Here is a 23,718-nt window from a genome sequence, read left to right as displayed (position 1 = left end):
TGGGGGGGTAGGACGGAGGGATACATGGCTATGACCCCTACAGCTCCCGACTAAGAGTGGCACCACCACTGCTGTGTACCAGTGTCACATTCAAACCTCCTTGGCATTGCCTGGCACAGACCCATGGCATTGCACCCCCAAATGCCCAGAGCATCCCTTGGTACAGCACCATGGCATCCTCCTACATGCTGGCAGGGTGCCTGTAAGCCCCAGCGCCTTGCCACAGCACAGCCCTTCACCCCTCGGCAGCCCTGGCACACAGTCACCACTTGGCACAGCCCCTCTGTAAACCTTTATTCCCCACCTCAGCAGCTCAGTGTGGCCAATGCCCAGTGTCAGGCACTGTGGTGGGCACAGGGAAGGCAGCAGCCCCATGCCCCCCATAAGTACAGCACCTTAGGGGGGCTGGCTGCCCCCAGAAGCACCCCTAGGCCCGCACCAAGGCGGGGCCACCAGCAAGGCCTTGTGCCAAGCAGGGTGCCCAGAAAGGCACAGCCAGATGGACCACCCCACATCATGACTCCGGACACCGGCAAGTCCCCCCTGGCAGTGCCCAGTGTGGGCCAGCACCTTCCAGCAACTCTCCCAGAACTGTGACCAGGAGCTCTTGGCATGTCCAGGACCCTGCAGGGAAAAGGAGTCTGTCAGTGCAGTACCAGTGCCACCAGCAGCAGGCACTCTGGCACATGTGCCAGTCAGACATTGCCAGACCCTGGCACTGGTGGTCACCGAAATTCCCAGACAGTGGGCACCTAGCCATGCCATGCCCTGCCCTCACCCATGGCAGCCAAGGCCGCTAGCCTGTCCTTTGCTCTTCCTTCTCCTCTTCCTCCTCCTCTTCCTCCTCCTCCTCTGCCCAGCCACCCAGGGGCATCTCTCGGAGCTGAGCCTGTGAGGCCCGGGCAGCTGAGCCTGGCATGGAGAATGGGATGGATCAGAGCTGCCCCTGACCCGCAGCCTCTGCCGGGGGGTCCCAGCACTCAGGATCCCCCCAGCCACCCCATCTCTGGGGTGAGTCTGGGGCCAAATGTGTGCCCAGAGCCCCAGTGCGGTGCCTACCTGCTGTCATGGAGGGGGGTTTGGGTGCCCCTGAAGACACCCAGACCCCGACGGCCTGGGGGCCAGGGCCCTGCTGCTGCTGCTGGTGGAGCTGGAGGGGCAGGAGGGGGTCAGGGTCAGAGCCCCACAACGGTGGGTCAGAGTCCCCCTCCCAGCACAGCCCTCCCACTATGGTGGCCTGGCCCCCCATCCCAGCAGAGGTCCCCCTGCCACATTGACCAGAGTCCCCCACAATGGTGAGCTGCCCCCACACGAGGCATGGGGGTGGGGGGCTCCTAGTGCAGGACAACCCCCTCCCAACCTTGACCTTGAGGGGGTGGCCAAAGTGGGGACATGGCTGTGACACCTCCCACAGCCGGGACGGCAGCAGCCATGGGGTCCTCAGGTAAAAGCAGGGGGAGAGGAGTGCACACTGGGGCTGGAGCAAGGGGACATCAGGGGACACGTGGCCAGGACACACACACACCTCGTGCAGGTAGATGGCATGGAGACTCATCTCAGCCGAGGCCACCTCAGAGAGCAGTGCCGAGCGACTCAGGAGCAGGCTGCGGGCACAGCCGTCAGCACCCGACGAGGCACCACGACACCCTGTGCCCACCATAGTACCCCCTACCCACAACACCTCCTGCCCAGCACAACATCCCCCTCCTGCCACAACATCCCCTCCCCACTACATCGACCCCTCTCCTTTCATGACACCCCCTTCGTGCCACAACGTCCCATGCCACCATCCCGCCTCCCCTGCCAGGTGTGCCATGCCACACCCCTCCCCGCGCCCCTCCACCACACCCGTCCCTGCAAAGACCTCTCCTCGGGGTGCAGCGGGTTGCCAGTGGGGCTGTCACCAACGTTGCCCCTCACCCAGCCGGGCATGGGGGATGCCAGGGACAGCAGGACGCTGGCGGCGGCGCTGGCAGTGCTGCAGGGCTGGGACAAACGTCGTTCCCGTGCCACCAGTCCGCTGGCAGAGAGGATGGGCCGTGCCAGGACACTGGCCACCAGCCCGTCCGGCTGCAGGGACAGAAAGTCAGGATGGGTACAAACACCCCATTGGCACCCCCAGCCCCGTTGCGTGCCACCCTTACTGCGGCAGCTGAGTCATCGGAGAGCAGCGAGGTGGCCAAAGTGCCCTCGGGCAGGACGTGGCGGGAGGGCGGAGCGGTGGCAGCGTCCCGCTGGACCTGCTCCTTCAGGTGGCTGAGGAAGAGCTCACTGGGCCGCGGCGGCTGCCAGCGCGGGTGGGCGATGGCGAAGCGCATCAGCGACAGCTCCGTCTTGCCGTCCTCCGCCTGCCGGTATGCCGAGGCCTCCGTGTGCCCCGCCGACAGCCACTGTGGGCACAGCGTCAGCACCCACTGTGTGGTGGGCACACCACAGCACCCACTATGTGCCACGACTCCCCAGTCCTGCCACAACACTGCCTTTGTGCCATGACACCCCAGTCCTGCCATGACACCCCCTTTGTGCCATGATATCCCAATCTCACTGTGATACCTCCTCTGTGTCGTGACATCCCCAGCCCACCATGAGACTCCTCCTATGCCACCACGCCCCCGTCATGACAGAACACCCCAAGCCCTGCCGTGACACCGCAGCACCTACACATCACAGTATCCCATCCCCACCAGGACACCCCTCTATGTCACAACACATCCTGCCCACCATGACACCCACTTTGTGACTCCACATCCCCATCCCACCACAACTCCCCCTTTCCCCACCACACTATCCACTTTGTGCCCTGACAGCCCACAGCAGGGAGCTGAGCAGATCCCCCTCCCCAACCCCTGGCACCCCCCAACCTGGGGGTTGCCGTGGCTGCGGACATCGAGCTGGGCGAAGGAGCAGATGTCCCCCACCCCCACCACCTCCACCGTGAAGTTGCGGAAGAAGTCGATGATGTCGAGGGCGCGGGGGGGCAGCGCGAAGATGAGGATGAGGGGGGTGATGATGGGGCTCAGCAGCTCCTCCAGGATGAAGACCTGTGGGGGATGAGTTGGTCAGGGGGTGTCTGCTGTGTGTGGGTGGGTCCCCCATCACCCAGTGCTCACCGCCTTGTACTGGAAGAGCTGGGCCATCTCGCTGCGTGTCTCTGCCCGGCTGGCATTGCCCTGCCAGTGGTCGGGCATGTAGTGGACATGGGCCAGGACCCGCTGTAGGAGCTGCTCTGGGCACCATACTGTGTGCTCATCAGGGATGAAGGACCTGCAAGAGGTAGGGGGCAGGTATCTTACCTCTCTTTGGTCACCCTGCCTCCTGCCATGGCCACTGCCATCATGGCACAGCATGGAGTCAGTGTGGCATGGTTTGGGTGGAAGAGACCTTCAAGATCACAGAGTCCAACCATGAACCCAGCTCTGCCAGGTCACCACATCTCCATGGCTTTGAAACCTTTCCAGGGATGGGGACTCTACCACTGCCCTGGGCAGCCTGGGCCAGGCCCTGACAACCTCCGAGAAGCAGAAATTGCTCCTCATGTCCAACCTGAATCTTCCGTGGGGCAACCTGAGGCTGTTTCTTCTTGTCCTGTCACCTGTTCCTTGTGAGAAGAAACCAATCCCCAACTCAAAACCTCATCCAGATTGACCTCGTGCCCCAGGATGGGGCAACTCCCACCTACCTGGGCAACCTGGGCCAAGGTCTCAGCACTCTCAGCATCCAAAAGTTGCTCCTTCTGAAGCAGGAGGAATCTGACCCTCCCATCACCCGCTACAGGCACAACTGGCCCATCCTGGCAGTGCTGGGTCAAAGCATGGACTGGACGATCTTGACTGTCTCTTCCAACCCAGGAGGTGATTCTGTGACTCAATGATCCTGGCACAGCCACGCCTAGCCCACCTTGGCAGACTCACCTGGCCATGGTGACCACCAGCCCCAGCAGGGTGAGAGCGGTCAGGATGTGCTGCACTGTCAGCACATCCTCGTCGTAGACGGTGAGGGCGATGAGGACGGCCAGGATGGAGCCGGCGAAGAAGCCAACGTTCTTGGCCAGCACGGCCAGCAGCGGGCTGCTGAAGGAGTTCATGTAGTTGGTGGCTGGCTTGTAGCCACGGCTCAGCCGCGCCCGCAGCTCGTGGCTGAGTTCGTTGAAGTGCCGCAGGTAGTGGCGGCCGTAGAGCGACCAGCGGCGTGCGCCCAGGCTGCCCGGCTCCCGCTTGATGCCCTCGGCGTAGCTGAAGAAGGCGTAGAGCAGCTGCCAGAGCAGCACGCAGGGGCACAGCAGCAGGTTGGCCACCCCCAGCAGCACCATGGCCCGTGCCAACTGCTGCGCCAGCTCTCGCCGGGCACCCGCCCGCTTGCACTGTGGACGCAGGCTCCAGGCGTTCTGGAAGAGCGCGCCGGGGCCGCGGAACAGCAGCAGCTCCAGGTTGTACTGCAGGCCCTGGGTGAGGAAGACCACGGTGCCCAGCAGCGGCAGGCGGAAGCGGATCGGCAGCAGGGACTTGTTGACCATGGCCACGGTGTAGTTCTGGAAGCGCAGGATGCGGTGGTGGATGTCCAGCTCCGTCAGCTCCTTCTTGTGCACGCACAGCTGCTGCCGGCGCTGCAGGGCCATCAGCCTCGCCTGCACCTCCTGCCAGCTGTGGTTACACAGCGCCTCCTGCGACAACCAGGGGCCCGTCAGCGCTGGCAGGACTCTGCCAGCACCAACGGCTGTGCCTGCAGAGCCTGTCAGCACAGGCACGGTACTGCACGGCACCACCAGCACCAAGGGCTGTGCCTGCAGAGCCTGTCAGCACAGCCACGGTACTGCATGGCACCACCAGCACCAACGGCTGCGCCTGCAGAGCCTGTCAGCACAGCCACGGTACTGCATGGCACCACCAGCACCAACGGCTGCGCCTGCAGAGCCTGTCAGCACAGCCACGGTACTGCATGGCACCACCAGCACCAACAGCTGCGCCTGCAGAGCCCATCCTTGCCAACCACACACACCAACATGGTGTCATGCAGTTCCAGCAGCTGCAGTTACAGAGCCCATCCCGTGCCAGCCACGCGCCTGTCAATGCCACACTGTGTGGCACAGCCCCCTCCCCGTGTGCCCACTCACCGAGGGGATGTTGAGGGCCTTGATGTAGAAGCTGCGGATCTCCCAGTAGCCCAGCACGCTGCAGAGGACCTTCACCAGCCGGTACAGCCAGAAGACTGCTGCCATCACCAGCATGAAGATGATCCAGCCGCTGGCACGGATCCTGCCAGGGCACAGAGGGCTGCCACTGTGCCAGTGCCCTCCCAGCCCCACTCCTCTGAGAGCCCATCATGGTCATGCCAGTGGCCCCCTCAGCCCTGCTCCTCTGTGACCCTCATCATGGTCAGGCTGTTGACACCCCACCACAGCTGTGCCACTCAGTCCCCTGCTCACCGTTGGGCACACTGTGGGCCGGGCAGGACAGCATCAGGCAGCGTCACCTTGGCACGGTCTGTGCCCGCCTGGCTGTGGTTGAGCGGGCGGTTGGCGAAGAGGACATCGTAGTCCACACAGCAGAGCAGGAAGGTGGTGAAGATGACCACGAAGAGGAACTGCCTGGAGGGACAGAGGGCTCAGCACCCAAACTCTCACCGCAGTTAGGGTGTCGGGGCAGGATGGGACCCCAAACCCTCAGGGCAGGACCCTCAGGTGACACAGGACCCCAGATCCTCTGGAGCATGATGAGGCTCCCACCTCACCTGGGGAAAGGAAGCACCCCCAGACCCTGGGGCAGAACAGAACTCCTTGGGGCAGGATGAGGCCTCTCAGCTCTACAGGGCAGGATGACATCCTCAGCCCCTTGGAGAAGGACAGGACCCCCACCCCTTGGGGCAGAATGAGACCCCCAACCCTCCTGGGTAAAAATACATGGCACAGCACTGCATTGCACAGCACCACATGGCACCATGCAGCATCATGTAGCATAGGACCGTGTGACACAACATGGTGCAGCACCACATGGAACAACGCTGCATGGCACCACACAATGCCATATGGCATGGCACTGTGTGGCACAACACCACATGGCACCACACTGTGTGGCACCACAGGTCCCTCACCCCAGCTCAAAGAGGTCGGCCAGCATCATGCAGGCGAAGCCATTGCGTTGGTGGAACTGGTAGATGTGAGGGGGTTAAGGAGCAGTGGTATCCCTGCTGGACCCCCGTGTCCCCAACCCCCCACCCCAGTGTGCCCCTGTGCCCTCCCACCACAGGCAGGACTGGGCAAATGCCAAGGATATCTTGGTGAAGAAATGATCCAGGTTCTTGATGTGGTGCCAAGAGTCTGGAGAGGAGAGAAAAACAGTGGGGGGAGTGCTGAGCAGAGCTATGCACAGACTTCCCTGTGCCAAACATCTGGGGGGGCACTTCAGCCTGGCACCCACTGAACACCACCAGGGGCAAGCTGGAGTGTCCAATATGGGAGCCCACAACCACCAGACCCGTGTGACTGCCCAGGGCAGCATTTACTCCCCCGAGTAGCCTGAACACTACTGCCGGCAGGGTCTGGAACCCTCCCAGAAGAGTCAGAACCTCCCCGGCAGAGTTTGATTCTCCCTCTTTGTCAGCGTTTAGACCCAACCACAGTAGCGTCCGGACCCCACCAAGCAGCCTGAACCTCCCTGGCAGGACCTGGACCTCCTCCAGCAGGGTTTGGACCTCCCCAGCAGTGTGTCACCCACCCCCAACAGCCCAAAACTCTCCGTGGCAAGAGCTGGACTCCTCTGGCAGAACCTGAATCCCTTCAAGCAGCATCTGGACCATCCCAGCAGGACCTGCTCCCCCCCTTCCCTGGCAGGACCCCCCACCTTGCAGCCCCTCGGTGACATGCAGCAGCTCCTCCTCTTCCTCCTCGCCAGGGGGCAAATCCTGCTCCACGTCATCCAGCCGCTGGTACTCGCCCTGGGCTGCCATCGCCGTGCCCACCGTGCCACCTGCCAGCAACACACCTTGGCACCGCCACCTCTGCCATCACCCACGACTCCTATTCAGGCTGCCCAAAACCCCCCACCCAGCCCCATGGGCCGTGGGGCAACCAGAGCCCTGCTGTGGGGTGCAGGGCGAGCTGGGGCGAGCTGGGGCTTGCTGGGTGAGCCGCAGCGATGCGGGGTGACCTGCGGCGACCCGGGCTGAGCCATCGCCCTGCCACCGGAAATGCCACCGAGGCCACGCAGAGCCACCTGCGTGCCGTGAATTGAGGTGGCCTGAGCTGGCCACCGGCACTGCCGCCGCCCCCGGCACTGCCATCACCTCCGTGGCCACAGCCCCTGCCCCGGGCATGGCCCCGGGTATGGCCGTGCGATCCCTCCTGTGCTGTCCCACCCTGTCGCATCTTGTCCCCATTAGCTGGGCCACCGACAGCACCCACCTGTGACCCCCCCGGCCCCGCGGGCTGGATCCCTGCCTGGCCTGGCAAAGACTCCCCAAGTCACCCCAGGCCCACGCTGTGACAGACTCCCTCAGTCTGAGGGCAGAGGACCTCTTCCTCGTGGACCCCCAACCCACACACCCCAACCCTACCAACTCTCACCCTCATGGCCCCCCAACCTGCAGACCACCACCCTATGGACACTGAACCCATGGACCCTAAAGCTAAGGTCCCCCTGTCCCCACAGACCCCACCCCATGGATTCTCACCCCTACAGACCTCCACCCCACAGAGCCCCTCCAGAGGGCAGTGAGCAGCCTCCCTATGTCCTGGGGACCCCCAGCCTGGGGCAGGACCAAACTCTAGGGACCATCAAAGCAGGACGGGGACTCTCAGCTCCACAGGGCAGGATGTGACCCCAGGTCCCTTGGGGTGGTTTGGGACCCCCCACCCCTCCTGAGAAAGGGCAGCATCCCCAGCCCCTTGGGAAAGAGGGGACCCCAGGATCCTCGGGGCAGGATGGGACCCCTGGACTCTCAGAGCAGAGAAGGACTCCCCTCCCTTGCCTGGAACAGGATGGGACCCCCCACACCCTGGGGCAACACGGGACCCCCTCAGTCCAGCCGCACTGCCCTCCCCTTACCGCCGCTGCCTGGTACTGCCACGGCCCCGCACGTCACCCAGTGTCCAGTGGCAGTGCCCAGCCAGGCCGGTGGCCGCAGGTGACACTGCCCAGCCCCACCCCACGGCCGAGCTGTGACTCAACGGCACCGGGGCTGCTGCGGTGGGGCGCGGGCACGAGGCAGCTGCCGACCCAGCCAGGGCAGCCCTGGCACCACCGGGCACCCGGTCCCCGCGCTGACCCCCCGGCCTTGTGCAACAACCCGTTGGGGACAGAGCCACCACGTCCCCCGGGATCGGGTGTCCCGGCGGGTGACACCGGCACGGCCCTGCCCCACGTGCCCCGCCCTGGGTGGCCAAAAATACTTGTGAGGCCCCAAAATAGCCCCGTAAACAGCCGCGGGGGACAGGGGACCCCCGGAACGGGCACGGGCAGCCTCGACACAGAGGTGGCACAGCACGGCACCCACGGGGACTCCTGGGCACAGAGCAGCCACTCAAGGGCACGCAGATCTGGCAACGGCCCCAGTGACCCCGCGGAGGACACGTGTGCCCCGGTGGCCCTGCGGTGGCACGTGTGGCACACCGGCACCTCTGCCACCCCACAGAGACACTCGGTGGGGACACGGGGGGCGTGACAACCCTACGGTGACACACGCTCCGTGGGAACGTTCCGCGGGGACACGGAGTGACACCACACACGGCGAAACACCGGCCCCACAGAGTCACCGAGACCCCCCCGGGCCCTCGCCAGGGGTCAAGGACACCCCCGTGACCGCGCGGGGACACGTCTGCACTGTCCCCCTGCCCCCTGGCGTGTGGGGTCCCAGGTGCACCGTCCCTGCAGCAGGACTCCGGGAAAGAACGGGGTGACCCCGCAGCGGGGGTTCCGGGGCACTGCCACAGCATCCGCCTCTCCCGGTAACTCCTGTCCCCGGCCTCCGGGGTCCCCTCCCCGGCACCCTTCCCGGCCCACCTGTACCTGCTCACCTCGAGGCTCGGCGCGGCTCAGTCTCCCCGGGGCCGGTGTCCCCGGTACTGGGATCTCAGCTGCCCCCGCACCAGCTCCGGGACCTCGTCCCACCACCGGCCATGGCCGCACCGGCACCGGGGAGCGCGGGAGGGAGTCCCCGCCGTGGGGAGAGGGGTCCGGCTGCGAGGCCCCGGGTACCGGTGCGGAGTCCGGCTTGGGTTGGAGGTGTGGGTCCGGGGGGGTCCTGGTGCGAGTCCGCGGGTCCGCAAGTGTGGGGTTCTAAGGGGTTCCCGGTGCGGGTCTGGGAGTCCGGAGGTGCGGGGTCTGGGGGGGTCCCGGTGTGGGGCCCGGGCTCCCGGACAGGGTCCCGGGGGAAGTGAGGGCTCTGGTGAGCCAAGAGGAGGTTCCAGGGAGGGTCCGGGATGCGGAATCGGGGGTGGGGGTCGTCGGGGTGCGGATCCCGGAGTGGGGTCGGTTCGGGGCCGGTTAGGGGTCGGGAACGGCGCAGGGCCCGGGCCGCAGTGCTAGGGCTCCGCCCGCCCCGGTACCTCCCCCGGTCCCGCCCCGGTACTGCCCCCAAAGCCTCCTCCGGTCCCGCCCCGGTGCCTCCCCTGGCACCTCCCCGGGTTCCGCCCCTTCCCGCCCGGTGTCCCCGGTGCCGGGGCCGCCATGCCGCTGCCATTGCTCCTCCTGCGGGCGGCCGGTGTCCGGTGCGGGCTCCGTTCGGTCCCCGCTGCGCTCCGGCCGCCCCCAGCCCCGGGGAGAAGGTACCGGGAGCCCCGAGACGGGGCTGGGGGCGAGAGCCGAAATCGAGGGTCGTTCAGCGAGCCCGGGGTCCCCGGGGGGGCAGGGGCTAGGTGCGGGGGGGCAGAGGGGAGCGGTGGGACGCAGGGGTCCGGGGGCACCTCGGGGCAGCTGGGCTAGGGGGACCCAGAGGCGGATATGGGGGGATCGGGGGCTGCAGGGGCTTTGGGACACCCCAGGGCAGGGGGCCTGCGGGGGGCAGCGGAGGGGCTGGGTGCTGGTGCTGGGGTGGAGTCCATGAATGGGGATACGGGGAGCACTGGAGCCAGGGGGGCAGAGTGCCCCCTGCCCTGGGACAGCCCGGGTGGCACGGGCACGGGGCACGTGCCTGTGTTCCCACCGTGTCCCCAGGAGTGTCCCGGGGTTCACTGCCCCGTGCTCTTCCTCTCCCCAGTTTCAGGTATGGGGGGGGGCATCCGTGGCTGGCCAGGGCCCCCCCACCGTGCCCCAGGCCCCCACTACCAGCCCGCTGCTGCCTGCTCCTGGTGGGCCCAGCTGTGGGCTGTGCGGCACTGGGCTTGCTGGGCACAGCTGCACGCTGCCAGGAGGATACTGCCACCATCTCTGCTGTGCCCCCTGAGCCCCCTGAGATTGCACAGCCCCGGCAGGAACCCGCCTTCGACTGGCCAAGGTTCTGGACCTTCCTGCGCCCGCAGCTGCTGGCACTGTCGGCTGCCGTCATGGTGAGCGGGCATAGGCGGGTGGCTGGAGGCACCTTGCTGTCCGGGTGCCATGGAGTGGTAGATGCTGTCCCCACCTGCCATTCCTGCGCCATGATGGTGACACCTATCATCCCTGAATGATGGTGACACCCATCATCCCTGAGCAGTGGCATGATGCTCACTGCCCCTATGCCACAGCAGTGGCACCTGCCATCCTTTGCTGTTTCTGTGCTGTGGTGGATGTTGTGCCCGTACTGTGTTGTGTCACTTGTCTCTGTGCCATCCCTATGCCATGGCACGACACCTGCCATCCCTGTGCCACGGTGGGTACCATTCCCATGGCATGACCCCTGCTGTCCCCGCAGCTGGCACTGGGTGCTGCCCTGCTCAACGTCCGCATCCCGGTGCTGCTGGGCCAGCTGGTGAATGTTGTTGCCCGCTGTGCCCGCAGCCAGGTCAGTGGCTACTTGCGGGAGGTACAGCAGCCAGCCCTGCGCCTGCTTGCCGTCTACTGCCTGCAGGTGGGTACTGGCACCCTGGGGGGCTGGGGGTTTCCTGGGACTGCCCCCAGGTCTGACTCGCTGTGTTCAGGGGCTGCTGACCTTCGGGTACCTGGCACTGCTGTCACGTGTTGGGGAGCAGGTGGCTGGAAGCATGCGCAAGGAGCTCTTCACATCCCTGCTCCGGTAAAACCCTCAGGGGGTTGGCATGGCATGGGGTGGTTGGGCTGCACAGGGGGCACCCCCTCAGGCTTTCACCCCTGTTCACTCTGCTCCCTCGGCAGCCAGGATGTGGTGTTTTTTGATGCCAACCGCACAGGGCAGCTGGTGAGCCGGCTGACAGCCGACATCCAGGAGTTCAAGTCCTCCTTTAAGCTGGCAATCTCCCAGGTGAGACCCTCGCCCAGCAGCACTGGGCACCCCCCTGGCACCCCTCCGGCACTCCCCCACCCACTGGTGCCTGTTGCCCCCAGGGCCTGCGCAGTGGCACGCAGACAGCTGGCTGCTTCGTCTCGCTCTACCTGCTTTCACCCAAGCTCACAACGTTGCTGCTCGTGGCACTGCCTGTGCTGGTGGGCACTGGGGCACTCATTGGGGCTGCCCTCCGCAGCCTCTCTCGACAGGCACAGGAGCAGGTAAGACGTCCCTTGACCCTCAGCCAGCCCTGACACCCCCCAGGGGATCCTAGATCCCACAGGGACTGGACCAGGGGGTCTCACATATGCCTCCTGTCTGTGCCCACCCCCGCAGGTGGCCAAAGCCACTGGTGTGGCTGACGAGGTGCTGGGCAACGTCCGGACAGTGCGTGCCTTTGCCATGGAGGAGCAGCAGGCAGGGTGAGGAGTGAAGGGCACTGTCTGGAGGGGTCTGGCAGGGGCAGAGGGGCCGGGGAGTGTCCTGGGGGTTACCTCATTGCTGCCCACAGGCTGTACTGCACCGAGGTGGAGAGTGCCAGCCAGCTGAGCCAGCGCCTGGGGCTGGGCATCGCGGCCTTCCAGGGGCTCTCCAACCTGGCTCTCAATGGTGAGTGAGGCCTTGGGGCAGCATCTGGCAGTGCTATGGGGTAGGATTTGGTGGTGCCATGGGCCAGGGACCTGGCAGGGCTGTGGGATAGAACCTGGTGCTACCTTGGGGCAAGATTTGGCAGTGCCATGGGACATGACCCCCACCGAGGTCCCATGTCCTTCCCATTCCTGCAGGCATCGTCCTGGGCACCATCTTCGTTGGTGGCTCCTTGATGGCCGGGGATGAGCTGTCTCCAGGTGACCTCATGTCCTTCCTGGTGGCCTCGCAGACAGTGCAAAGGTCAGGGCATCCCTTGGCATCCCCCTGTGTGCCACAGCCTGCCCAGGCACAGCCCTGAGCTCAGCCTCCCCCTTGTGCACCCAGGTCCTTGGCCAACATCTCCATCCTGCTGGGGCAGGTAAGGTGATGGCCCTTGCCAGCCCTCTGGGGCTGTGGGGCAGGGATTGGGGGTCTAGGGAGAGGTCTGAGGGTGCTCCCAGCATGATCCTCCACACAGGTGGTGCGAGGTCTGAGTGCTGGTGCCCGTGTCTTCGAGCTGCTGGCACTGGAGCCCAACGTGGGGCTGCGGGGAGGGGACACAATCCCCTCCCACTCTCTGCTTGGACGTATCCGGTTCCACCGTGTCTGCTTCAGGTGAGACCCCCAGGACCCCCCCCCCAGACCTCACTCAGTGGGCTGGGAGCTGGCACTGTGCTCCTGCAGCCCCCTTGTTCCTCTCCCCACAGCCCCCCCACTCCTCTCTCCACAGCTACCCCACACGCCCTGGCTACCCTGTCCTGCAGGACTTCAGCCTCACACTGCCCCCTTGCCACACCGTGGCCATTGTGGGGCCCTCTGGAGGAGGTACCCCACCCCAGACTCCCTCAGCTCCCCCCACAGACCCCCAGCCTTCCCCACACCACAAGGGCAGGGGACTGGGGTTACCCTTACTAGTAAATGCAACTTCTTGTGCCCCAGTTCTCTGCCCAGTGGGCAGCAGGGACTGGGAACTGGACCCCCACCCTTCCGTGATGCCAGGGGGCACAGGGCTGGGCAGTGCGAGTGCACTGAGATTACTCCTTGGTAGGGAAGTCGACAGTGGCAGCACTTCTGGAGCGATTCTATGAGCCCACCCAGGGCACCATCACCCTGGATGGGCATGACATTGCCACCCTGGACCCTTCCTGGCTGCGGGGCCATGTCATCGGCTTCATCAGCCAGGTGGGGGCTGTCATGGGGAAAGGGGTGCCATGGGGCAGGGGGATGCCATGAGGCTGCCATGGGTCTGGCACAGGGCAGGGGGTGCCATGGGACAGGGGAATGCCATATGGATGGCATAGGGCAGGGTGTACCACTGGGCTGGCATGGGGCAGGACAATGCCATAGGGCTGCTGTGGAGCACTTGCCCTGGGTGCTGCACCAAGAACCCACCCAGGGCTCGGTGCTGAATGCCTGGGTGCTGTGGCAGGAGCCAGTGCTGTTTGGCACAACCATCCTGGAGAACATCCGCTTTGGCAAGCCAGGAGCCTCCGACGCTGAGGTCTACGCTGCAGCCCAGCTCGCCAACGCCGATGGCTTCATCCGCAGCTTCCCTGATGGCTACCAAACCGTGGTGGGTACGTGCCAGGCTGTGTGCTGCAGCGTGGGCACAGTGCAGGTGGGAGACAACTGGGCACTACCAAAATGGCCTCATGGAATGGACAGATGAGTGCCAAAGCCTGGCCAAGGTGGCTCAAGTGCCTCAGGGGACACTGTCCAATGGTCTTCTCCAGCATGGAGCTGTGCCAGGAGGAGCAGTGGGGGCTAGAGGTGGCTGGGTGCTGGTGTTCCTGGGTGCTCTGGTGTGGCAACAAGGGGTTGTCCCCAAGCTGTAGTGTCACCAGCACCTCGTGGTGGTTTTGGGCAGGCGAACGTGGCATGGCTCTCTCGGGGGGGCAGAAGCAGCGCATTGCCATCGCCCGGGCACTGCTGAAGGACCCTCCGGTGCTGATCCTGGACGAGGCCACCAGTGCTCTTGATGCCCAGTCAGAGCAGGTGGTGCAGGAGGCCCTGGACCGCGCCGCTGCCGGCCGCACCGTGCTGCTCATCGCACACCGCCTCAGCACCATCCGCGGCGCAGACCTCATTGTGGTGCTGGCACAGGGACGGGTGGCTGAGGTGAGCAGCACCAGGGAGGGGTCACGTGTGGTGGGGGGAGGGCTGGGCAGCAGCATGAGTGACACCACCTCCACCACCCTCCGTGGGTGCCACTATTGCCACCATTTCCATGCATGGTCTCTGCCACTGCCATGGTGCCACCATCTCCATCGTTCCCATGAGTGCCACCATCTCTGTCTTTGGCATGGATGACCTCCACCACCCCTATAGTGTCACCACCTCTGCATCCCTGTGATGCCACCGTCCTCAAGTGTCACTGTCACCACCATCCCCATAGTGTCTCCATCTCTCCACCACACCCATGGGTGACGTGGTCTCTGCCACCTCCGTGGTGCCACCTCTCTGCAGGCTGGGACCCATGAGGAGCTGCTGCGCCGAGGGGGTCTCTACGCTGAGCTCATCCGGCGCCAGACCAAGGATGGGTCCTGAGTGTGGCAGAGGGGGGGACACTCTTGCCCCAGGGTGCCCTCCTGCTGCTCCCCCAATAAACCAGGGCTGGAAGGTGACTGGGGAGGCTCTGCTGTGTACTGGCACGGGGGGGAGGACAGCGGGTTTCGGGGGGCTGGCCCTGCCTCTCCCTGCTTGCATCCCACGGGAGTGGCAGTGTCCTGCGTGGAGGGGGAGACTCTGCATCATCCCCCGGGGTGAGGACCCCTATGACCTCTGTGTCACCCTCTGTGTCAGTAGCTCCTCTGCATCTTCCTCTGGGATGGGGGTGGTCACACAGGGGTGCAGCCCCCTGAGGTGGGGCGCTCCTGTGCCGGTCTCGGGGCAGGGGGACCTCCTGTGCGACCCTCCGAGTTTCTCTGCGCACCCTGGTCCTGCGCTGCCTCAAGCGGGGCTCTGGGGTGGCCCTGGGTCTGCAGCCGCCGGTGCCAGGGGAGGTGCGGGCAGCCGAGGGACAGCGGTAGACACCACCCACAGTCCTGCCCGGCCCCTCGCCTCCCCCCACCCCTCATCATCTCCGGTCGTTCGCCCGGGGGGCGGAGGCGGGTGGAGCCGCGGCGAGAGGGGCGGGGGCGGGACCGGCAGCGGCTGCGCCGCGACACCGACACCGCGATCGAGAGCGGGACCAGCACCGGGACTGCGACCAACACCAAGAGCGGGGCGGCGACCGTGGGGTTAAGGCTGCAGCCGGCACCGGGAGCGGAGCCGCGACCGGCTCCAGCGTTGGGGCTGAGTCCGGGACTGCTGGCAGAGGGCGGACGGCACCGGCGGCGGAGGGGGTGCAACCAGTCCTGCCCTTGCTCACCCTGCTCACGGTGCCCTCGCTGCCCACCCGCAGCCCCCGGACGCGGCGATGGGCCGGGGGCTGGGGGGGGGGGCTGAGGGCGGTGGGCAGCGCTCCTGAGAGGGTGGTACCGGGGGTGTCAGGATGAGGGGGGGGGGTTCGGGGGGCAGCGGGGGGGGCTCTGCCCGGTCCAGCCTGCGGGCCTTCGCCCACAGCTCCTCGCTGCATGGCATCAGCCACGTCTTTGCCTACGGGGCTGCGTCGCTGCGGCGGGGGCTCTGGGGGGGCTTTTTCCTGGGCTCACTGGGGCTGCTGCTGCTGGTCTGCGCCGAGCGTGTCGCCTACTTTCTCACCTACCCCCACGTCACCAAGCTGGACGAGGTGGCAGCTGCCAACCTGACCTTCCCTGCCATCACCATCTGCAACCTCAACGAGTTCCGTTTCTCCAAGATCACCCGCAATGACCTGTACCACGTAGGGGAGCTGCTGGCGCTGCTCGACCACCGCTTCGAGATCAGCCGCCCGCAGCTGGCAGAGCCCCACGTCCTGGCAGCGCTGCGGGACAAGGCCAACTTCAGGAACTTCAAGGCCAAGCCCTTCAGCATGGCCGAGTTCTACAACCGCACGGGCCACGACCTGGCCGAGATGCTGCTCCAGTGCTCCTTCCGTGGTGCCGGCTGCACTGCCCGCAACTTCACCGTGGTGAGTGCCCGCGCTGCGGAGATGCCGCCCAACGTGGGGATGCCAGGCCCCAGCACTGTGAATAGGTACAAGTGGCCTGGCACCAGGGCTCTGCCGGGGAATGGGGTGACCAAGAATGCGCAGGAACCGTGGACAGGCATGTCCTGCCACCAGTACACTGGGACTGCCGGGGCACCCATGGGTGAGCCCCTTCTCCTGTCCCACCACCGCATCCCACACCCCACAGTTGACCACAACTGTCAGCCTAGGGTGGCCCTAGCCTGCGCCACAGGGATGCCAGGCAGGTGGGAACAGTGCCCAGGCTGAAGCCATGCTGTGCCTGCTCAGCCACAGGATGCTGGTGGCTATAGGATGCTCGTCGGTACAGCCCATAGTGCTGCGCCTTCTGCACCAGCCCCAGATGCCACCCGGGCACCAGCAGCAGCCACCGCTTCCCCTGGGCTGTGTTTGCATACAGGCTCCCACGCCCGCAGCTCCCCCCATGCAGCCAGCTCCAGCGTGGGCACAAGGCTCCCTGTGCTCCCTGTGCTGAAGCTGTACCCCCACAGCCCATAGGCACCTGGCCCTAGTGCTACTTCCAGCCAACCTTTGGGGTTGTGCCCACTTTGCTCATGACCCAGGTGCACCCACCAGACCTGCCATGGCCCAGTAGTGTGCCAGTGGGACTGCGTGGGGCTGAGCTTTGTTGCTGGGCTGCTGGCGTGGGTGGGATGGGCAGGGGCAGTGGTATGGGGAGGGAGAGTGGCACAGGCAGGGCTGGTGGTAAGGAGCAGGACATGGGCGGAGGTGGTGATGCAGGCAGGACCAGAGGTATGAGCAAGGCTGGTGGCATGGGTAGGATGGGCACATTCCTCATGCTGCGGCAGCACTAGGGAGCTGTGTGCTGTGGGAGCTGGGCAGCCTATGCCCAATGCATGTAGCTCTGCTCAGTGTCCTTCTCTGCCACCAATGGCTTGGGCACTATGTCACTACAGATGAGGACCCTCAGTGTGTGGCATGAACGTTCCTGAGGAGCTCAGAGGGAAATCGTCCCCTCAGCAGCTCCCTAGCTCCTGTGTCCTTTGCCAAAGCAGATGCTGGGGTCCCTGTCCCAGGTCGGGTGGCACCTTCCGGGGCAAGGGCAGGGATATGTGGCTGTAGGGCTGAGAGTCCCCAAGACAGGACTGTGGGACTGTGGATGATCTACCTTGACCTCAGGGAGCCATTGACATATGGGGCAGGTGTCTGCTCTGGAAGTCACCATCTCTGGTCCCTTTCCAAGGGTCTTGGGATGCATGGTCTGAGATTGTCCCACCGCCCTCCATGCCCACAGGTGCCACCAGGAGTGTCAGCGTGTGCCCACATGTGCCCATGTGTGCCACACAACCGTGTGCCTGTGAGCAGCCCCTCTGCTGCCTCATCCGTTGTGAGCAGCGAGAAAGTTCCACCACCGCCCTGGTACTGGCAGCCCTGGCACCAGCTGCACCCACCACAGCTTTACCTGCTAAAAATACCCAGCTAATGCCAGGGCTTAGCTGTGGGTCACCATCCTAAGCACCTGGTCTGGGCACTAGGCTGGTAGCTCCAGGTGCCAGGGTGGCCTCCAGGGCTTCCATCCTGTGCCTGGGCTGGGGAGGTGTCCAGCCTTGTCCCCAAGGTCTCTGAGGTCCCCATGGCAAGGGGCTGAAGCAAGTGAGACCCATTTGGGCTGAGGCTGTGCACCCCCAGTTGCCACCCCTGGGGTGGGCAAGGGTGAGGCAATGTAGGGGTGCAGAGATGTGAGCTAGTGGGGAACAGGAGGGTCCTGGTTGTGGGGACAGGGGTTCCACAAGGAGCAGGGATAGCAGGTCCCCAAGGTGCGGGGGGGGGGTGTGGTGTGTGTGTCCTGACGCTGTCCTGACTTTGTGTGACCCCGAATTTGGGGACTCAGAGTGCTGGCAGCACGGGGGGCCATGTCCCCTTCCTTTCCGTGTCTTTGTCCCAGTCCTCCCCAGTCCCGGGCCCCAGCACATCCCAATGCCGGGCAGCCGTTGCCATGGCAGCCACCCCCCCTTCCTCCTTGGGCAGCACGTTGCCATGGTGATGGGTCCCCTCTTTGGGAGCAGTCGTTGCCATGGCAGCGCCCCCCCCACACCCTGCAGTGGGGCAGGACGGGAGTGGGACATGTCCCATAACCAGGGGGAAGTTGACCCCATGGGGCAGTTATGGTCCCACTGAGACACCCCCCGGAGTCATGGCTCAGTGACGGGACTGGGGGAAATCATGGCCTCGTTCTGAGGGGCTCTGGGGACATGTGGGTCCCTGGATGCAAGTGCAGGTCCCAGGTGGTTCTGGGAACATTGGGGTCCTGGTTGTGGGTGCTGGTCTCGACGGCTGCCGGCTTCTGGTGGCCTCTGACAACGTGACTGAGCTAAGACCCGACGCCCGTCGCCATCCTGGCTGGTGCCCTCCCTCTGTCCCCGCGTCCCCCCACAGCCTGCGGAAACCCAATCCCCCTGCAGAGCCGCCGCAGAGCCGGGCACCCCATCCCCGGCATGCTGCGAGGCTGCCACTCTGAGTGCCACCGTCACCACGGCTACGGCTGGCTCTGCCCCGGGCAGCAATCTGACTGGAGCCTCCCCGGGTTGAGCAGGTTCTGGGGCCGTGGGGGTGCGCAGACGGGCGGGGGCGGGGCGGGAGGCGGTGTTGGGTGGGAGTAGCTGTGGTGTTGTGCAGACTGTGGGGAAGTGATGGGATCAGGGCACCGTGCCCCCTAAACTGAGATCCTGCCCTGGGAGGGGGCACTGGAATCCTGCACTGGTTCCCGTGGGACACAGAGATCCTGTGCTAGGGGCACTGGCATCCTACGCTGGGGACAGTGTGGGGATGATGATCCAACCTGTCCCTGCGGATCTTCACTTGCATAGGCGAACGCTGGGATCCTCTGCTGAGAGCACTGGGATGCAGCACTGGGAGCACTGGGAGGGGGGTTCTGATCGTGCTGTGCCCACAGATCTTTACCCGCCTGGGCAAGTGCTACACGTTCAACGGCGGGGGCCCGGGCCGGGAGGTGCTGACCACGCTGCGGGGTGGAGCGGGCAATGGGCTGGAGCTGATGCTGAACGTGCAGCAGGAGGAGTACCTGCCCGTCTGGGGGGACACGGGTGAGGACCCCCAGCCCACCCGGCCCCACCCTGTCCCACCCAGACCTTCTTGGCCCCGCTCTGATCCCCCCTCCCCGCAGATGAGACCTCGTTCGAGGCGGGGGTGAAGGTGCAGATCCACAGCCAGGACGAGCCACCTTTCATCGACCAGCTCGGCTTCGGCGTCGCCCCCGGCTTCCAGACCTTTGTCTCCTGCCAGCAGCAGCGGGTATCCAGCCATGCCAGGGGGCACGGCCCGCCCCACAGCTTGGGCAGCCCCATGTGCCAAGCCATGTCGAGCTGTGGCGGCTAGCACACTGCGAGTGCTGCAGCTCTGCCACCATGAAACAGTGTGGGGCAGCCCCGTGCCAAGGTATCTTGGTCCCACCATAAGCACCAGCTCCCAGCAGTGACCCCGCAGTGTGCCACACCACTTCCAACCACTGTAACAGCTGCGCTGTGGGGCAGCCCCATAGCAGGATGTCTCGGTCCCGTCGTGGGCACCATCTCCTGGCAGTGCCCTGAAGCTCCTGCCGAGCAGCCCGCGGCAGGGGCGGCTGCGCCCCCACAGCCAGACACCTAAAATTAGGTGCCTCGAGTGGGTGTCTCCATGTGTGCTGGCACTGGCAGTGTGGGTGGCACAGAGCACGGCGGCAGCAGGAGCATGGCACTCAGTGCCCTGCCGAACTGTCTCACCAAGCACACTTGCACCAGCCGTTGCACAGCTCCACCGGCCACCACGGAGGTCCATGCCAGCCCTCTTGCACACCTGGCTTTGGATGCTGCCATGTGCTAGCCCTTACCCATGCCGTTCCTGCCTGTTGCCATGCCAGGTGTCGGTGACACCATGAGGGCTGGTCGGGACTGTGCGTTCCAAGGACAGGGTGCCGTGGCGGGCTGGGCAGCAGGTCACACAGCGGGTACAACGGGCAGATGGCACTATCCTTAGCCGCGGGCGGCAGCTGGTGTACCTGCCCCCACCGTGGGGGGACTGCAAGGCCACCCCCATCGAGTCTGACTTCTTCAGCGCCTACAGCCTGACCGCCTGCCGCCTGGACTGCGAGACACGCTACCTGCAGGAGAACTGCAACTGCCGCATGGTCCACATGCCAGGTGAGCCTGGCACGGGCACTGGGGCTGACCCCTACACTGCTGGGGGTGTGGTAAGACCCCTGTGACCCTGCCACCGCCATCCCCATCATAGGCAATGCCAACGTCTGCACTCCGGAGCAGTACAAGGAGTGTGCTGACCCTGCGCTGGGTATGTACTGCTGGTACTGTGCCCATCATGGAGCTTGCCACGGGGTTCTTGCCATCCCTGGATACCCCCTGGGAGTCTTGCATGCCCTGATATGGCACCAATGTCCTCACTGGGAAGGTGGTCACTGCTGTCACTGTCTGCCAAGACCCCAGACATGCAGCTCTGGGCTGCCCACCATGTGTCACTGGCAGTGCTCATGGCACACTTGTTCCATGCCACCACCAGCACCTGGACTCTGGACCAAGGCCATGGCTCCATCCTAGCAGCAGCCCAGTGCCAGACATGGACAAGAGTCCTGGCCACGATGTCCTGGGGGTTCTGGCCATGGTGTGCCAGGCCCCAGCCACAGGATCCCAGTGGTCCTGTCCACAGTGTCCCAGGTCCTGGTCACAGTGTCCTAGAAGTCCTGGCCATGGTGTTCTGGTTGTCTCAGACGTGGTGTCCCAGTGGTCCCAGTGTGGTGTCCCAGGAGTCCTGGCCACAGTGTCCCAGGTCCTGGCCACAGGGTGCCGGTGTGCCCAGTGCCACCCCCGTGCCCACAGACTTCCTGGTGCAGAAGGACAGCGAGTACTGTGCGTGCCGCACGCCCTGCGCCATGGTGCGCTATGGCAAAGAGCTCTCCATGGTGAAGATCCCCAGCAAGGCCTCCGCCAGGTACCTGGCCAAGAAGTTCAACAAGACCGAGCAGTACATCGCGTGAGTGCCAACGCCAGTGCCAACACCACCACCAATTCCAACCCACGGCTGCAGTGCTGCACAGCCTGGCACAGCCGCACTGCTTCTCCTAGCATGGCACGGTGTGATGGTGTTGTGGCACAGCCACGAAAGTCCCTCCAGCATAAAGGAACTGGCATGGCATTGGCATCAGCATATAGGAGCAGAACGCAGCATGGCATGACAGGGCACAGCACAGTCAGATGTGATCTGCTGTCTGACATGGAACAGTGTGACAGGCAGATATGGCACAGCACAGCCACGTGCTATACCCCAGCATACAGGAACTGGCACAGCATGGCACCAACATACATGAACTGGCATGGCACACCGTTTTGTGACATGGCATGGTACCTCCACGTGGCATCTCTCAGCATACAGGAACTAGCACAGTATGGCATGGCACAGCCTCCTGTGTACAAATCTGCACCAGGACAGGATAAACCATGTGATGTGGCATAGCACAGCATGTGGGATGGCACGGCACAGGATGGCATGGCAAAGCATGGCACAACACAGCATGGGATAGCATAGTATGTCAGTGGCACAGGATGGCATGGCACAGCATAGTATGGCACAGCACCTCCTTGTGCCCGGCCCCCGACAGACCACTGTGCCTTGTCCTCTGCAGCCTGGCACGGCATGGTATGGCATGGTATGGCACAGCACAGCCTGGTGCGGCACAGCATTACCTGGCACAGCACCTCCTTGTGCTGCACAGACCAGGGCAGACCCCTCCACCCCATTCCCCTGTCCGTGGCACAGCCTGGCATGGCCCCCCTCCAGATGCAGATGCCATCTGACACGGTCCCCCTGCCCCTGCCCGCCTGTGCCCACAGGGAGAACGTGCTGGTCCTGGACATATTCTTTGAGGCGCTCAACTACGAGATGATCGAGCAGAAGAAGGCCTATGAGGTGGCAGGGCTGCTGGGTGAGGCTCCTGGGGAGGCTCAGGGGGTTCTTGGGGGGTCTTGGAGGCACAGTCCCCTTGTGACACTGCCCTCCTGCTCAGGTGACATCGGGGGGCAAATGGGGCTCTTCATCGGTGCCAGCCTGCTCACCATCCTGGAGATCTTCGATTACCTGTACGAGGTGAGGCCCCCTGACAGCCCACTCCCAGTGCTGCCCCACTGCCGGGAGGGATGCCAGGCGGGCACTCTGAGACGACAGTGCCCCGGGTGCCCTCCCCAGGTGTTCCGGGACAAGCTCCTGAGCTTCTACAGGGAGAGGAAGAGGAACGACGGCAGCGCCCTGGTAACCCTCCCAGACCCTCTCACCTCCAGACCCCCTCCCCTGGCGCAGCCGGCGCGGGGGGGGGCCGCACCTCATCCCACCCCCATCTGCTGTCGCCGGTACCGGCTCATCTCCGTTGCTCGCCGCCGCGCCAGGAGCATCCCGCGGGCACTCCCCCGGGCACCCCCCCGGGCACTCCGCCGGGGCCACTCCCGCCGGGGCCCAGGTAGAAACCCCAGGGCGGGAACAGCGCCCTCAGATCCCAACCCCAGAGTGGCACAGGAGGCCGGGGCGGGGGAGGGAAACTCTGCTGTGCCCCCAGCCAAGAGCAGGGACAAGAGATCCCCGACCAGGGCACGGCGAGGGGCAAGGAAAAGGCGAACCCCCCAGCCAAGGGCAGGGACCACCGCCCCTCTCCATGCCAGGCTTCTGTCAGCATCATCCCCCCCACCGCCAGCTCCGCTCCCATCCTCATGCATCGCTCCCCCTGCACCCCTACCCCAGGGACCCCCCGGCCCCACATCCCTCCACATACACCCCCTGGCCTCGCCCGGCTGGGGGCGCACCCCAACCTCCCCCCCACACCAGGCACGCTGTGAAGCGGGGGCCACGACCCCGGTGCTGGGAGGGCTGCTTGCAGACTGGAGGGCAGAAAGGGGGAGTTAAAGGAAGACGATACGGGGTGGAGGGGCCATGGGATGATAAAGGGGGTCAGAGGATGATGAGGGGGATCGGAGGGCTCCCGGGGCGGCCCGAGTGGCACAGGGCAGACGCCCTTCCCCGGCACGGTCAGGCGCAGAGGCTGCAGGCCGGCCGGAGCGGGGAGAGCGCCGGTGCCCCACTTCCGACGCCACACGTCCCCGCAGAGCCCCCGGCCCTCCCTGCGCTGCCCGGACGGTCTCGGCCTCCCCCCGAACCTGCTACCTCGTCACCCGCCTCTAGGCACCTCCTGCTGAGGGGCCCGCGACCCCCGGCCGGGCCGGGAAGGAGCACCGCGATGCGGGGGAGGCGCTGGTGCAGCCCCCGCCCCGCTTTGCCCCGGGGCACCCAAACTGCGGCTGTGGGGCTGGCACCGAGCCCCGAGGTGCCCCGGTCTTGCCCACCCCGCCAAGGAAATGCTCTGCTCCGGGGGTCCTCCCCCCGAGACGTGGCGGGGGGTGGGGCGCTGGGGGTGGCTGGACCCTCCCCGGCTCTGTTCCGTGTCCCTGCATGTGCTGCTTGTGCCCAAGACCCCCCCAAGCTGCGCCCTGTGTGTGTCCGTGTCCCCCCCCACCTCCCCATTAAAAGTCTGCCCCGGGCTGTGGGCTCCTGTGCTGCTGGGGACGTCCGGGGGGGTCCCAGGAAGGAGGAGGTCGGCG

At 65.3% G+C, this 23,718-nt stretch overlaps 3 protein-coding genes across 5 annotated transcripts; 2 read left to right on the top strand and 1 right to left on the bottom strand.

Moving 5' to 3' along the window:
• Positions 1-273: 273 nt before the first annotated feature.
• ATG9B (autophagy related 9B) lies at positions 274-9,543 on the bottom strand. 2 transcript variants are annotated; one of them, XM_064162686.1, is made up of 15 exons: positions 9,000-9,543; positions 6,837-6,962; positions 6,270-6,313; positions 6,088-6,152; positions 5,423-5,584; positions 5,111-5,252; positions 3,912-4,660; positions 3,111-3,264; positions 2,862-3,041; positions 2,145-2,390; positions 1,865-2,070; positions 1,526-1,604; positions 1,060-1,150; positions 779-912; positions 274-624 (listed from the first exon to the last, which is right to left on the bottom strand). In XM_064162686.1, exons 2-14 carry the CDS (start codon positions 6,940-6,942, stop codon positions 797-799), a joined length of 2,340 nt encoding a protein of 779 aa, XP_064018756.1. In that variant the 5' UTR covers positions 6,943-6,962; positions 9,000-9,543; the 3' UTR covers positions 274-624; positions 779-796. The 2 variants fall into 2 exon arrangements, with proteins under 2 accessions (XP_064018756.1, XP_064018755.1); XM_064162685.1 differs by having other exon boundaries at positions 9,008-9,543.
• Positions 9,544-9,637: 94 nt separating this feature from the next.
• Positions 9,638-14,624, top strand: ABCB8 (ATP binding cassette subfamily B member 8). The gene is made up of 16 exons (XM_064162689.1): positions 9,638-9,757; positions 10,189-10,477; positions 10,822-10,977; positions 11,048-11,142; positions 11,241-11,346; positions 11,430-11,591; positions 11,707-11,792; positions 11,882-11,979; positions 12,156-12,261; positions 12,346-12,379; positions 12,479-12,615; positions 12,731-12,825; positions 13,049-13,182; positions 13,430-13,577; positions 13,868-14,118; positions 14,467-14,624. Exons 1-16 carry the CDS (start codon positions 9,660-9,662, stop codon positions 14,545-14,547), a joined length of 2,076 nt encoding a protein of 691 aa, XP_064018759.1. The 5' UTR covers positions 9,638-9,659; the 3' UTR covers positions 14,548-14,624.
• A 498-nt stretch (positions 14,625-15,122) lies between these two features.
• Positions 15,123-23,657, top strand: ASIC3 (acid sensing ion channel subunit 3). 2 transcript variants are annotated; one of them, XM_064162697.1, is made up of 11 exons: positions 15,123-16,051; positions 19,023-19,173; positions 19,254-19,381; positions 20,115-20,265; positions 20,357-20,413; positions 20,956-21,109; positions 21,967-22,058; positions 22,140-22,219; positions 22,319-22,381; positions 22,516-22,586; positions 23,227-23,657. In XM_064162697.1, exons 1-11 carry the CDS (start codon positions 15,494-15,496, stop codon positions 23,300-23,302), a joined length of 1,581 nt encoding a protein of 526 aa, XP_064018767.1. In that variant the 5' UTR covers positions 15,123-15,493; the 3' UTR covers positions 23,303-23,657. The 2 variants fall into 2 exon arrangements, with proteins under 2 accessions (XP_064018767.1, XP_064018768.1); XM_064162698.1 differs by lacking the exon at positions 22,516-22,586.
• Positions 23,658-23,718: the final 61 nt, after the last annotated feature.

This window comes from Pogoniulus pusillus, chromosome 23, assembly GCF_015220805.1.
Source record: "Pogoniulus pusillus isolate bPogPus1 chromosome 23, bPogPus1.pri, whole genome shotgun sequence".
In the NCBI taxonomy this organism is placed as follows: Eukaryota; Metazoa; Chordata; class Aves; order Piciformes; family Lybiidae; genus Pogoniulus; species Pogoniulus pusillus.
The sequence above is the reverse complement of the archived record's forward strand: the minus strand, read 5'-3'. Positions and strand labels throughout refer to the sequence as shown.